This window comes from Camelina sativa, chromosome 14 (assembly GCF_030686135.1).
Source record: "Camelina sativa cultivar CO46 ecotype springtype chromosome 14, ASM3068613v1".
Taxonomy (NCBI): Eukaryota; Viridiplantae; Streptophyta; class Magnoliopsida; order Brassicales; family Brassicaceae; genus Camelina; species Camelina sativa.
The window spans coordinates 25,812,646-25,827,048 of record NC_141893.1 but is presented as its reverse complement, the minus strand read 5'-3'; the positions used below and the strand labels follow the sequence as shown (position 1 = coordinate 25,827,048).

General features: G+C 41.7%; 3 protein-coding genes across 3 annotated transcripts in view; 2 read left to right on the top strand and 1 right to left on the bottom strand.

Moving 5' to 3' along the window:
* Positions 1–14,403, top strand: part of LOC104742183 (WAT1-related protein At1g44800) — a 66,750-nt gene that overhangs the window by 2,931 nt on the left and 49,416 nt on the right. The gene's annotated exons all lie outside the window — the stretch shown is intronic.
* LOC147928618 (uncharacterized) lies at positions 6,618–7,930 on the top strand. Its single transcript, XM_087486216.1, has 3 exons — positions 6,618–6,846; positions 6,889–7,547; positions 7,820–7,930. Exons 1-3 carry the CDS (start codon positions 6,618–6,620, stop codon positions 7,928–7,930), a joined length of 999 nt encoding a protein of 332 aa, XP_087342342.1.
* Positions 10,417–13,450, bottom strand: LOC147928617 (uncharacterized). Its single transcript, XM_087482930.1, has 4 exons — positions 12,028–13,450; positions 11,799–11,936; positions 10,844–11,083; positions 10,417–10,747 (listed from the first exon to the last, which is right to left on the bottom strand). The coding sequence occupies exons 1-4, from the start codon at positions 12,865–12,867 to the stop codon at positions 10,649–10,651; spliced, it is 1,317 nt and encodes a 438-aa protein (XP_087339056.1). The 5' UTR covers positions 12,868–13,450; the 3' UTR covers positions 10,417–10,648.

Sequence of the window (14,403 nt, the reverse complement as noted above, 5' to 3'; positions counted from 1 at the left end):
TAAGAAAACTAAAAATATGTCTTTTCCAAACATCAAGTACATTGGTCTTTCATAATTAATTTATCTTGGCCTCGTGATACAATGTGAGGAACTTATTAAGTGTGTGAGATTTAAGAGAGAAGATTTATGATCTAAAGCATATGTTTTGTCATTTATCACATTACTTGATTAAAATTTTTTGGTAAAAAGTTAAATGCATTAAGTAATAAGTATTTCAATATTAAATTTATTTGTATTTCAATATTAAATTTATTTTAGCATTTTTAATGAATTTTAATTATAAATCAAGTTTAATAATTTTTTGGTGCTTTTAAACGTTTATATAATTATATATTACATTTATTATGTTTTAACCGCTACAGCACTCGCTAGTTAACCAATCGTAAAACTCTTCCAAACGCACCAAACTTAAAAAGCTAAACCAGTCATTCAAAACACTTAATAATGCTTGTAATCACAATCACCCACTTCTGCAATCTCCCGCAACCGTAACCGCAAACGCTGCGTTTGAACCAATCAGACCCTTAGGTATTTCATCTAACCATTTAAAAGATTAATTTTAGTTGTTTAGTACTTCATTATGTATGTTTTGTTCATATATTTATAGAAAAGTACTAGTAAATGTTATATTTATAAAATGTAAACAAACCAATAAACTAATTGACCTGTGATTCAACCGGTCCGACCGGTTGATAGAATGACCCGAAAGATTTCTCGTTCACCTTCCAGTCCAGTTTTAAAAACATTGGTTTAATGAATACAGTTTTTTTCAGTTTATAATATCATGTCAACGTTATTTAACACACTCAATCATTGTATTTTTAAGCGTATTGTCGATACCATTATCATGTAGATAAACTAAATGAGCAAAATTTCTCATATTTTTGAAGGAGAAATTTGAAACAACCCGACCCGTTTTTTTCTTTTAACCTAATATCTAGTGATCTCCTTCTCACTAGCAATCTACCCCCAGTTAACAACAACAACGGATAACAAATAATTCAACTCCAATAAATCAATAACCATTAAAGAAATAACATGTTATCAATTCCGACAACACTCCATAACATAACCAATAATGAAACCAACATTCTTCACATCCATTCTAGACCACTAAGTTCCACTCTAGCATCCTAACAAAGATACAAAGAAAACAACCGAGCCTCTAGAACATCCACCTCATCATCGCCTTGATCCCACAATCACACTTTGCCTTTACCTGCGTCACAACACAAAAGAGAGGTGTAAGTATTACCAGAAATACTTAGTGAGACAATCATTACATCTACTGGGCTATACACACAAGCAATAAGATCTCTCATGACACAAACAACAACAATAAAACAAACCAGGAACATGCACAAAGCCACACGACATAAACCACTGTAGAAGGGTGTTGACCGACACTGGTCATCTGGTGTCGACCGACACCTGCTCGACACCCCAGAAACCCTAACGGTGTCGACCGACGCTCGCTAATTCCCAGAGTCATCCTCGCGTTGGTGTCGACCGACACCGATGCCGAGCAGCGATTTCGTTTGAACAGAACCTCCGAATTGAGCCTCCATGCTTCTCTTTTTCGTCCCACACGATCCCATGAACGAACGTAAGCCTCAGGAGCTACGAAAAACTCACAAACAACCACACAATACACAAAATCACATAAACTGAAATCTTAGCTTAGATAAGCCATGGTCATGTACTCACCTTTGCCAAACAATGAGAAAATTGACCAACCCACGACCAGAAAGCTCCACAGCAAGCTCCTTTCACGTCATTAGCCTTAGATCTCACTCCCTAAGCACATATCTCTCAAAAAAAAGCATAAAACCTCACAAGAACTCACTGGAAAGCTTATCTCTCTTTCTTCTTCTCCCTACAACGAAACGACTGAAGAAGAAAGAAGAAATCGACTTTTCCCATTTATAGTCTAGTTTAGGGCTTCCCAAAACCGGCAACGCAAAACCAGAGAATTAAAATTGAACCAATTTGACCAACCGTAAATGGTGTCGACTGAGACCACAAGCAGTGTCGATCGACACCGCTACCAAAAATCCAATTTTTGGTTTACGAATGTTATAATTCTCCCCTACCAGCATAGATTCGTCCTCGAATCTAGCACTAAACCAACAGCTAAGGACCTCCCGTGCAACCAACACTATGGCTTGCACATCCTCCGACTAACTATGAGGGCTCAATCTGGCCAATAATCCGCGTCTCTGAAATTATATGCTCCCAACTCATACATCTCCCTCGCTCTCAGGTCTCAACCTTCGAGTCTTTCCGACTGGCCATCGGGCCTCAGCCCTCCAGCTACGGTATCAGGAAGTCAAATCTTGCTCTCGGGCTATCACCCTACAACGCACTTTTGGATCGTCACCCAAAGTCAATATACCAATTATACCTTCAGGCCACAAAGTCCCTCGAGATAATGGTACACAGGAACCTAACCGTCCTCTCATGAGTTGTTTGAGATCTCATATCCCTAAAGCAATAATTATGAGCTCGACCGAGTAGCACGCTGACCAGAACTACCTCTATATCTCTCGCAGGAACATCACAATGTCCTACTGCCAACACTCGCCACTAAAGCTACCAAGACGTCCCAAAGACCCTAAACACGTTACAAAAACTCCAAACACGTCACGAAGACTACACAAATGCCCCGCAGGACCGCCACTAAGGCCACAAACGACACCGGGATCGCCACCATGGTATCCAGCGTCACAAAGACCACGACCAAGGTATCCGGCGTCACCAAGACCACTATCCCTGATCGGCGCCACCAAGAACTCTGTCACCAAGACCATCGTCTGGTACAAAACGTCACTAAGACATACTACCACTGACAAGCGTCACCAAGATCTCTGTCACCAAGACCACTGTCAGGGTACAAAACGTCACAAAGACTCCTATCAAGGCACAAACGTCACCAAGACCATTCAATGCCAAGATACTAAATGTCACAAAAACCGCCACCCAGGCACACCTCCCGCAGGATCATCACGAAGATCACCACACTTTCCACAAAACTTTCCATTTTTAGAAACATTCTTATTATGGAAACCTCATTTTAATGGAAACTTTCCAAATATAGAAATCCGAGCTATTTCTCCTTTTACATGACAACACCAGTCAACAAAAATACATAAGAAAAAAAAAGATACAACAGCAACAAACCAATAACCCGCATCCCCAGCACCACCTCATCTTGGTACTTAGTCACACAACCATCCACCCCTAAGTGACCAAGTATCAAGAGAGATGGGCTGGAATACTCCATCCGCTCCAGCCACAGTCTTCAAACCACCACGACACTGGGACCAAGGTTAGGCAAGCTCAAGCCTCAACCTGCTTCTCAAACCACTTCTTGAACCTTGCCTTTATCCTCGCCTTTGGCTCCCAAGTCTCCTCTAACACACCATCACAAGAATCTTCTTCTGCCGAAGTTCCTTGATCTGCCTCTCGAGTACCGTCACCGGTCTCGCCACAAGAGTCATGTTGGGCTGAAGATCTGCAGGAATCTTAGCCAACACCTCGTCATCCTTGTGAAGACACTTCCTTAACATCGACATATGGAAGACCTTGTGGAACACATGCATAACCTCAGGCAACTCTAACCTGTATGCAACTGGTCCCACCCGCTCCACAATCCTGAAAGAACCCATGTACCTTAGACTCAACTTACTCTCTGTTAATGACCTGTTCGGACCCCGCAACATGGCCAACTTGAGGTACACTCTGTCATCCACCTTAAATTCAATGTCTTTTTTTCCTCTGATCAGCGTAACTCCGCTGCCGATCCTGAGCCTCCCTCATGCTCAGCTTGAGCACCCGGATCTTCTCCGAGGTCTCCTGAACAAAACTAGCATCCAATATGCTCCTCTCCCCCACCTGAGTCCAGCATGAAGGTGTGCGACATGGAATCCCATACAAAACCTCATATGTAGCCATACCAATACTGGCCTGATAGCTGTTGTTGTAAGCAAACTCAACCAGGTTTAGGTGATCGGCCCAATGAACACCCCAATCCAGCACACACTTGTTTAGCAAGTCCTCCAGAGTCTGAATCGTCCTCTCTGACTGCTTATCTGTCTGAGGATGGTAAGTTGTACTCATATGCACCTTAGTGCCAAACTCTGCCTGAAATGCTCTCCAAAATGCTGAAGTGAACTTAGAATCCCTATATGACACAGTTCTCACAGGCACACCATGCAACCTCACAATCTCCCTCACTTATTTCTTAGTGAAAACTTCTGCTCCATTAGTCTTCTTTATGGCCATAAAATGTGCAGACTTGGTTAGACGATCCACAATCACCCAGATGGCATCCATAGTCCGCGACACATGCAAACCAACCACAAAGTCCATAATAATCATATCTCACTTCCACTCTAGAATGAGTAAACTCTACAACAGGCCTCTCGGCACCTGATGCGACATCCCTCTTCATCCCAACCTAGAGATAATACCGTATAAGGTCACGATGCATCTTAGTCGCTCCAGGATGAACAGAGAACTTGCTCGAATGAGCCTCTCTCAGAATCTCCTGCCTCTCTCAGAATCTCCTGCCTCAGGCCCTCATCATTAGGCACACAAACCCGACCATTCACCGAGATAGTCCCATTAGCAGAGAACTAATACTCTGAACCCTCAACCTTAGAGGCGTTCACCAGCCGCACATCACTCTCCTGAGCTAACCGCACTCTACTCAGAAGGTCCGCTCTGTCAACTGCCTTCAGTCCCAATGGCTTTTGTGAAATAGCACATAACCTTAAAATACTAATCTCACTCACCAGAGACTCCATATCCTGCTCCTGAGCAGAAGCCGCCCGCTTCCTGCTCAGAGCGTCTGCTACCAAGTTTTCTTTACCAGGGTGATAAGCTATATCCAGATCATAATCTGGCACCAACTCCATCCACCGCCTCTGCCTCAAATTCAGCTCAGGCTGAGTGCAGATATACTTCAGGCTCTTATAATCTGTGAATACCTGTACTTTTCCGCCATAAATATAAGATCTCCAAATCTTCAAAGCGAAAACCGCAGCTGCCATCTCCAAGTCATGAGTAGAGTAGTTGCCCTCATGCTTCCGCAACTGCCGCAAAGCATTGGCAATGACTTTAACCTCCTGAATCAGCACACACCCCAAACCAACTCTAGAAGCATCTGTATACACCACATATGGCTTATCCTTCTCTAGTAAGGCCAGAATTGGTGTAGTCGTTAACATCTGCTTCCGGCTCTCAAAAGCCATCTCGCACTCCCGCGACCATACAAAATAAACATCCTTCCTTGTCTGCTTAGTCATTGGCTTTGCCATACTCGCAAAACCCCTCACAAACTTCCTGTAGTATCCTGCCAAAATAAGGAAACTCCTGATCTCTGTGTCGTTCTGCGGGCTGGCCAGCTTGCGGATGTGGAGGCTGTTGAGGTTCAAGGTGCTGCTCAAAGGGTGCGTAAGAATTTATTTCCGGGTTTTGAAGGACCAAGTGGAGACATCACAGACTCGCTGGAGAGGTTGCACCAAGGAGATCTGTTTTCAGATGACTTGAGCGAGTTGTTGGATTAGGATTTCTCTATTACTGATAATCAGAAGCTGGGCCTCATGGATACAATGATGGAGGAGAAGGGGGTTGAAATAGAGGTGTCTCATGATGCGGCTATAGTAGCTGATGAGGCTGATGGGGCTGAGGCGGAGTTTCTTGAGAAGGATGGTAATGGTCTCCCTGATCTTCCTTTGAATGGGGAACAAGATGGTTGTTTGGAGGAGCAAAATGGTGTTATGGACGTGGTGTTTGAGGGTCAGCCTCAGGGGGGTGACGCTGGGGGCCAGGTTCAACCACCAAGGGTGAAGTTGGCCAAGAACAAGGGTGTCCTACAGGGAGTTAGCACAAAGAAGCGCAACTTGTGCTCTTTTAGATCACCTCACAAGAAGGCTGTCACGAAGGGAGCTGGACCGAATGGAAAGGTTGGCTCTCAGCAAGGGGGAAAGCCTCCAACCAACTCATCTGATTAATGTTTGTGGTGTGCAAACGTTGGCAAGGGGGTGCTTTGTTACTCCATCTTATCAGTTTCGGTTTATTTTTGTTCTTACTGGGTTTGATCCAGGTTGATCCAGGTTGGTCTCTTGGTTGGTAATATGGTTTTTTGGTTCTGCCCTTGGGCAAAAGACTTCGCCTATCTTTTCAAGGATTGGAGTAGGTAGGTCTGGGTGGGGTTCCACCAAACTGAATAATATTTTTTAAAATGAATATTTTGAGTTGGAATTGTCAAGGTCTCGGCAATAAGGCCACTATTGGACATCTTCGGGATTTATGGAAGGAACATCGACTTGATTTTTTTATTTCTCATGGAAACGAAACAATCCTCATCTCGGTTGGAAAGTTTTGTAGGTCATTTTGGTTACCAAAACTTCAAAACAGTAGATCTGATTGGCTGTAGTGGTGGTTTGGCTTTGTTTTATAATAAGGATGCTTTTCAAGTTTCAATTTTATATGAGTCGAACTGGTTAATTGATGTTGAAGCGGTTTACAAAGGACATTTAATTCATTTAACATTTGTTTATGGCGATCCGGTTCCCAAGAATCGTGATTTGGTTTGGGAACGTTTAGTAAGGATGGGGGTTACTAGGTCCTCTCCTTGGTTTGTGGTAGGAGATTTTAATGAGTTAACTGGGAATCATGAGAAGCGAGGGGGAAAGCTGTGCCATGCTTCTTCGTTTCTTTCCTTTAATGGGATGATTCAAGATTGTGGTTTTCTGGAATTACCCTATCTTGGAGACAGTTTTTCATGGCGGGGTTGGCGGGATGAAAAACCAATTCGATGTCGGTTGGATAGAGCATTAGGTAATGAGGATTGACATGATTTGTTTCCTGATACGGTTACAGATTATTTGCATATGATCGCTTCTGATCATAAGCCTCTTGTGGTAAACATCAGAGTGAAACGGTCATGGGGACGGAGAAGGTTTACGTTCGATCGTCGCTGGGTTGGGAAGGAGGGGCTGATGGAGGCAATCTCGGTGGGATGGGGTGGGGAACATCCTCAGGGTCAGTCTAGTTTTTTGGAGCAAATTGTGAGTTGTAGGCGGGCTATTTCTCGGTGGCGTAAAGCAGAGGTTCCTTTTGGTCGGGACACGATTGAGGATTTAAAACGCCAGTTAGACGTTGCTCAAATGGATGATGCGACTCCTTTGTCTGTAATCTCGGATCTCAATAGTCGATTACGGGTGGCTTATCGGGATGAAGAGGTTTATTGGTACCAGAAGAGTCGTAATAGATGGATGCGGGTGGGAGATAAAAATTCTAAGTATTTTCATGCTCAAACAAAGCAGAGACGGGCACGTAATCGGATTACAGATCTTTTTGACAAGAATGGGGTTTGGTCAACAGAGGATGTTGATATATGTAATACAGCAGTGTCATATTTTGCGAATCTGTTTTCTTCAATTAATCCTGAAAATTTTGATGAGATCTTATGTGAGGTTTGCACTGTCATTACGGAAGAGGTAAATATGCGGTTAACAGCCCCAGCTACGGAGGCTGAGGTCAGACAGGCTTTATTTATGATGCATCCGGATAAAGCTCCTGGCCCAGACGGGATGCCAGCTTTGTTTTTCCAAAAGGCGTGGGGGTTGTTAAAGGGAATCTTGTGGATTTGGTTAATCGGTTTTTTAACGAAGGTGTTTTTGATAAGTATTTAAATAGGACTCACATTTGTCTTATTTCTAAGGTAGCAAAGCCTACCCGGATGACAAAATTGCATCCTATTAGTTTATGTAATGTGGGCTACAAGATTATTTCAAAATTTTTGTGCCAGCGACTTAAGATGGTATTACCAGGGCTTATTTCGGAGACCCAATCAGCTTTTGTTCAGGGTCGGCTGATTTCAGACAATATACTGATTGCCCAAGAGATGTTTCATGGCTGACGGACTAATCCATCTTGTAAAGGGAAATTTTTGGTGATTAAAACGGATATGAGCAAGGCATATGATAGGGTGGAGTGGGTTTTTGTTGAAAAGTTACTACGGAAAATGGGTTTTGGGGAAAAATGGATCGGATGGATTATGTTCTGTGCTAGCTCGGTTGAATACAGAGTTCTTTTGAATGGCCAACCTAATGCATTGATAGTCCCAGAGAGGGGATTACGTCAGGGGGATCCTTTATCTCCTTATTTGTTTATCTTGTGTACAAAAGTTTTGATCGCAAAGATCCGTAAAATGGAGCAAGACAAGCTCATTACAGGGATTAAGGTGGCAAATAAATCTCCGCCAATCACGCATCTGTTGTTTGCGGATGATAGCCTCTTTTTCTGCAAGGAAGATAAGGAACAATGTGGGGTTATTTTGGATATATTACGACAGTATGAGGCTGCCTCGGGACAGCAAATTAATTTTGACAAATCCTCTGTTCAGTTTGGTCATATGGTTGATGTGGATAACAAAACAGAACTCCAAGGAGTTCTTGGGATAACAAATTTGGGCAGGATGGGGTCATATCTAGGGTTACCTGAGAGCTTGGGCAGGTCCAAGACGAAAGTGTTTTCATTTGTTCGGGATAGGCTGCAGGGTTGGACAAATGGTTGGTCAGCAAGACTGCTATCGAAAGGGGGAAAAGAGATGATGATTAAGTCAGTTGCTACTGCGGTCCCGACGTTTGTGATGTCCTGTTTTTGGTTACCAAAAACGATCATTGATGGCTCTTGTAAGGCGGGTGACTCATTTGGAGGCGCAGGATGGGTTTGTACGCAGCTTCAGGATCCGACGCCAATCATGGGGGCTAAGAATTTTCGACGGAGTCTTTCTCCCTTGCATGCCGAAGTCGAAGCTTTCATGTGGGCTATGTGCTGTGATATGATCATGAGACCATCCAAGAAGATCCTTGAGCCTTGTTCAACACGAACAAAGTTGAAGATCAATTCTTCCAGCCAAACAACCATTTGCCAAAGGAGGTTAATCTAGTTGTTCACTTGAAGAGTTTTAGGTCCAACTGGTTTAAGAGCTTCCAGAATTATGTATGGCAACCATGTGTTGTTTCTACTAAGCTAAAAGTGAAAAATGGTACAACCCATGTTGTTTCTCATCAGCAAAATTGGACCAAGGAATGAAAGAGAGAGAAGTTCAAGGATGCATTTATTGGGCTAATTCAAGAGATTATGGGCAAGGATAGCATAGAAAGTTCTATTGGGGATGTTGTCTACCAAGTCTAGTTCATTTTGAGCCTAATTCAAGCCCAAAAAAGCCCAAAATAATCACTTTATTTTGTGGTCAAAGAGGGGTGACGAAAATGGAGTTCAACTCACATTGGGAATGACACCTTGGGAATGACACCTTGGGAAGGACACCTTGGGAAGGATACCTTGGGAAGGATACCTTGGGAAGGATACCTTGGAAAGGCAAACTTCAAGAATTGGTTCTTCATTCAACTATTTATCTTTATTATGTTTTAGTTTCAAGAATAATCAATACTTGGCTTTGTTACCAAGTTTCTTATCCCTATATAAACTCATGTAATCTCATTTGAGAATCAATCAATCAATTTTTCTTTTCATTTTATGAGTCTATCTCTTTGTTCTTTGTCTAGAACATTTCTTTGTTTCTTGGTGTGTAATATCCAAGCAACAGCCTCCTCTTGCTGGACTAGTGTGTCATATCTAGCAGCGAGTGGAGTTGGAAATATCAGTAGCCTTCCGCAACTGCTGTGCAACCCCTCAACCCATCAAATCTCCCTTGTTGCACCTTGCACCTTGGCGAGTTTCTATCCTTTCTAATCCGGCTGAGTGATCCTCGAATTTGGGCGTATCACACTATATGATCGGGCATGGTTTTCGTGACGTGGCTTTCTACACGGACTGTTCAGACTTGGTGAAGATGGTGTATTCTCCTCATGACTGGCCGGCATTTTCGACGTACCTCGACGACAAGTGACAAGGAGGAATTTTCATCTTTCTCCTTATCTTTTGTTTCTAGAAATGCAAATGTAAATACAGATTCTTTGGCACGCCAAGCACGTACTTCTCCGCATAATGTTTTGTTTGTAAACAGTTTTCCATCCCACTGACTCTTTTGAACTAGTCTTTTGTTGACAAAAAAAAACATTTTAAAATAAAAATAACAATAATTTTTGGAAAATGTTGATCCGTGTTTTATAACACAAGATATCTCCTAGTATATTATTAAATCTGAAAAATTTACAAGATTTTATGAGGTTAAGGTACTTCTAGATTGGTAAGTAATACGTAAAAGTTTTTGGTTCAATTCATTTGCCTCATAGAATTTGAAAGAATCTAATCCCGAATAAAAATCATTTAGGCCAAACAAATGTACATAGGAAAGAATCAAGCTCTTATGCAACGCAAGGATATGAAATAGCAACTCTTGAAAACTAAAACATTTAGAGCTAAATTGATCAACTCTTTTGTGAAATCATACTCTAAGCACCAATGATATTTCTCTTCGGAGTCTGAGAATTATGCAGAAAAATAACTGATAATATACAAGGATTATCAGCAGCAGCCATTTAAGGGTCACAAGGATAGAGTAAATGTCAATAAAAAAAACTTACAAATAAACATTTACAACACTGTTTTAGTCATAGCAATGTGAGGTGTGACCATCTTCAAGCAACATGTCACATTGCTACATGCTTCAAATCACTTGATCAGATACTCCCTTAAAGGAACTTAGAGCTGTGATAACCGATTCATAAACTTCAATTCCTTTCATGAATACGATATCCTTTAGGAACTGAGGCAACAAATAAGTGTTTATATCAGTACTCTGATTTTATATATATATATATATACTCCAAGAGCGCAATAGATAATATCATCATGTGAATACCTCGTTATGGTCATGCAATAAAATAGGAGTATTGGTCATTGGAGAGAAGCCCAGAACTGGGATTCCCAAAGAGCGAATATAGCGTGAATCTGTAGTTGAAGCCAAAATTTCGGGCTTTGCGAGTTTTCCTCCTGTTGCTTCAACAGCTTGCTTGAAGATAGACCACCAAGGATTGGTATCATTTGTTGGAGTCATTATAGGTCGCCCTAAATGATCTCTTAACTTTCCTTTCTCTTTTACCTGGTGCAAGAAGAAAAAGATTGGATCTGTTCACTTAGTTAGACTAAAACGAAAACTCTTGTATCATGTTATCAAACTGCAGAGGGTAGACACCATACATCATCGTCTAATTCACTAAAAAAAAGCCAAAAAAGACATGTAACATTATATAATATGAGAGCCCATATTTTACCGAACTTTGTAGCTACTGGTTAGTTTTGCTTAACCTTGGCTTAGGACATCTCATAACCTTGTCTTAATGACACTAAGATATAGGTTGGAAAAGAAAGAAGTCAGATGTTCTTAATCAACTACAACCCTGTAACTATTCAAGGTATATGGGCGTCTAGTATCGTCATTTATGTGAAACCAATGTGGAAGATTAAAACAAAAGAAACCAAACTATATTAACGGACTATGAAAGTAGTTATTCAAAGCAGCTGAGAGGCCTATCTCAGACATACATTTTAGTAGTATGAAAATAAAAGTTAAGAAATTTGATACGATCTCTGATGTAAGTATTTGCTCAATGAGACCTCTTTCATTCTATCTAGCCATGCTTCTTCGTTCCTCCAATTCATTTACAGTCATGCTTCACAAAACCAGACTCAAGAACAGCTCTGTATAACCCTTAGTTGCTATTAACTATTGAGACCGCATAGACACAGAAACAAGCAACCCAACACAGAAACGGTATGTACATATATCAGAGCTTTTAGAGAATATTCATATTTACCGTGTAGGTCATGTTCCTAATAGAAGGAGCCCATTCTTCAGCAATCCTTTTCTTCATAACATCTGGATCTGCCATTGGAGGCAACCTCAAATCATACCCAGCTTCTGCCTCTGAAGGCTGCATATTCATCACAAACCCCTGAAAAGAAAAAAAAACACACTTAAGAAAAACAAAAATCTCCTATTAACACATCAAAAAAATGCAAAATCTGAAATCGTCAACAACTCACAGTAGTAGAAGGAGTTCCAGCTTTAAGATAAACTGGATTCACAGAGATAACTTCAGAATTCGCAGCTTTCCCAGCTTTAACGAAATCGAACTGCGTCTCCCTAAACTTAGCAATCAACTCAACACTCTTCATCAAATTCTCCATAGCTGAATTATCATAAAGCTTAGCACCATGCCCTGGGATCCCCTCAGCTTTGATTATAAATTCCCACGGAGTCCGATCAGCGTAAAACACCCTGAACTCATCACCAGGATTAGCTTGTCCTTCATCCATAGCGAATCCCAAATTCAAATCCCTAAACTCCGACGACGCCGCGAATCTCATCATCCCGTCGAATCCGCCGATCTCTTCTTCAGGGACGTACGAGATATGAACCGTACGAAGAGGAGAGAAGCCTCTCGATTTCAGATTCCTGATCGCTTCTAGATACTGAACTCCGATACACTTGTCGTCTTGCGCGCCGCGAGCGTAGATATGACCATCGGTTGTACGGTGAGCTGAGAACGGCGGGTGGATCCATTTGTCGGATTCGGCGGGAACAGAGTCGAGGTGAGAGTTGAAGAGAATCGAAGGGAGGTGAGGGTTAGTGCCTAGCCATGTGAGGAGAAGAACTGGCTTACCAGAGACGAATTCGAAGGTTTTGGAAGTGAGACCAATCGATTGAGCTTGATCAAGAAGAAACGAGACTGGTGCGGTGTAGTTAGGGTTAGGATGAGCGGTGTTGATTCTTAAGTATTGCTGGAATCGTGTGATTGGTGTATCCTCTTCTTGGCTGTTTGATTGTAGTGAGAAAATGACGGAGATGAGGAAGAGAGTCCAGAGAAGAGAAGACACCGCCATGGATTTTGTAGTTGCAGGAGTGATCAAAGAGAGGATGATGAAGAAGAAGAGCTTTTGCTATATTGTATTGTGACTTCTCTTGAGCATTGACCAAACGATCTGTGTGATGGAATTGGTCTATTAAAAAAGACAATCTACTGTATAAAACAAGAGACCATGTCACATATTTCAACCACCACGTTCCAAGCTCACTCATGTAACTGTTAAGTCATTTTCCAATTATTTTAGGTTCAAGAGGTAATAATTTACATGTTTCTAAGCTAATATGATCACAAAGGAGCCCAGGGACATATTTTCATACAGTTTCCGAGCGCGCAAGTCCGTTTGGAAGACCTTCTTCCCATTCACTGACTAAACTCAACATTTTTGGTGTTGTTTGGAAATCTAGACGAGACAATGAATACATGTCCTCTTGTGTACTCCGAAGCAAAGCAACCGCGGCCAAGACCCTTTCACCACCACAAGCCACCATGATGGCGCGGCAAAGCTCGACTCTAGTATGACACCAAGCTCCGATACTGCGGCCTTGCCTTAATAATGATCCAAAATGACGATACTTCTTTTTTTCCGAACCAAAAAACCCAAACTGATTTCACACGCCTCAAGCCCTATAGATATACTCATTCTTAAGAATTGAGATCTAGAAGGTATGCTCACCTCACGTCTCTAGCCTCTTAAGAATTTATCCAGCACCTACGCACGTTCGAGACTGCAACCACCTTGAGAGACGACACATCCTTTAAAGATCCAAGCACTCATCACTTCATCGTTTATTGCTATGAATGGAAGAATGTTGTGTATTATTGATAGATCAAGAGTAGTATTTTATACAAGAGAGATCCTAAACATTAGGGATATATGCTAATCATAAACAATGGTGCTGTTCGTTTGGTCGCCGCAGCTACATGCGGCTGCGGTTGACGCGGATAACAATGTTCATTTGGTTGTCGTAGCTACCTGCGTCATAATGCTGCGTCTTGCGGCTAAAAATTTTAGATGCCTAATAAAGTCAGCGATTAAAAGCTGTGTTATATATGGCAAATGACAAAAATACCTTTGTTTTTTTTTTATTGTTTTACAAAATAACCTTACCTTAATTTGGTTCGATTTCTCGAACTTAGTCTGTCGCTTGGAGAAGGAGAAGAAGAACAAAGCCGTCGCCGAAGAGCAGATCCAGGCTCCATTTCTCAATCTGCTTGAACTTAATCTGTCACTTCGAGGAGGAGAAGAAGAACAAAGCGACGTGTAGCAGATCCAGGCTCGATTCTCTCTGTCTTCTTCCCTACTCTCATCTTCGTAAGCTCTTCTGCTTCTGCTTCTTTATATAACTTTCTCTCGATCTCTGTTTTAACACGGATTGAGATTGGGTCTGTTCGTTTCGTCGTCGTAGGCGGCAGCGGCATCGTCAAACATTATCGCAGGTTGTTGTTCATTTCGTCCCATTATGTACATTTTATAATTTTATATATTTCATTATGTAACATTATGTACATTTTATAATCTTATATATTTCATTTATTTAGTTTTATACTCGAA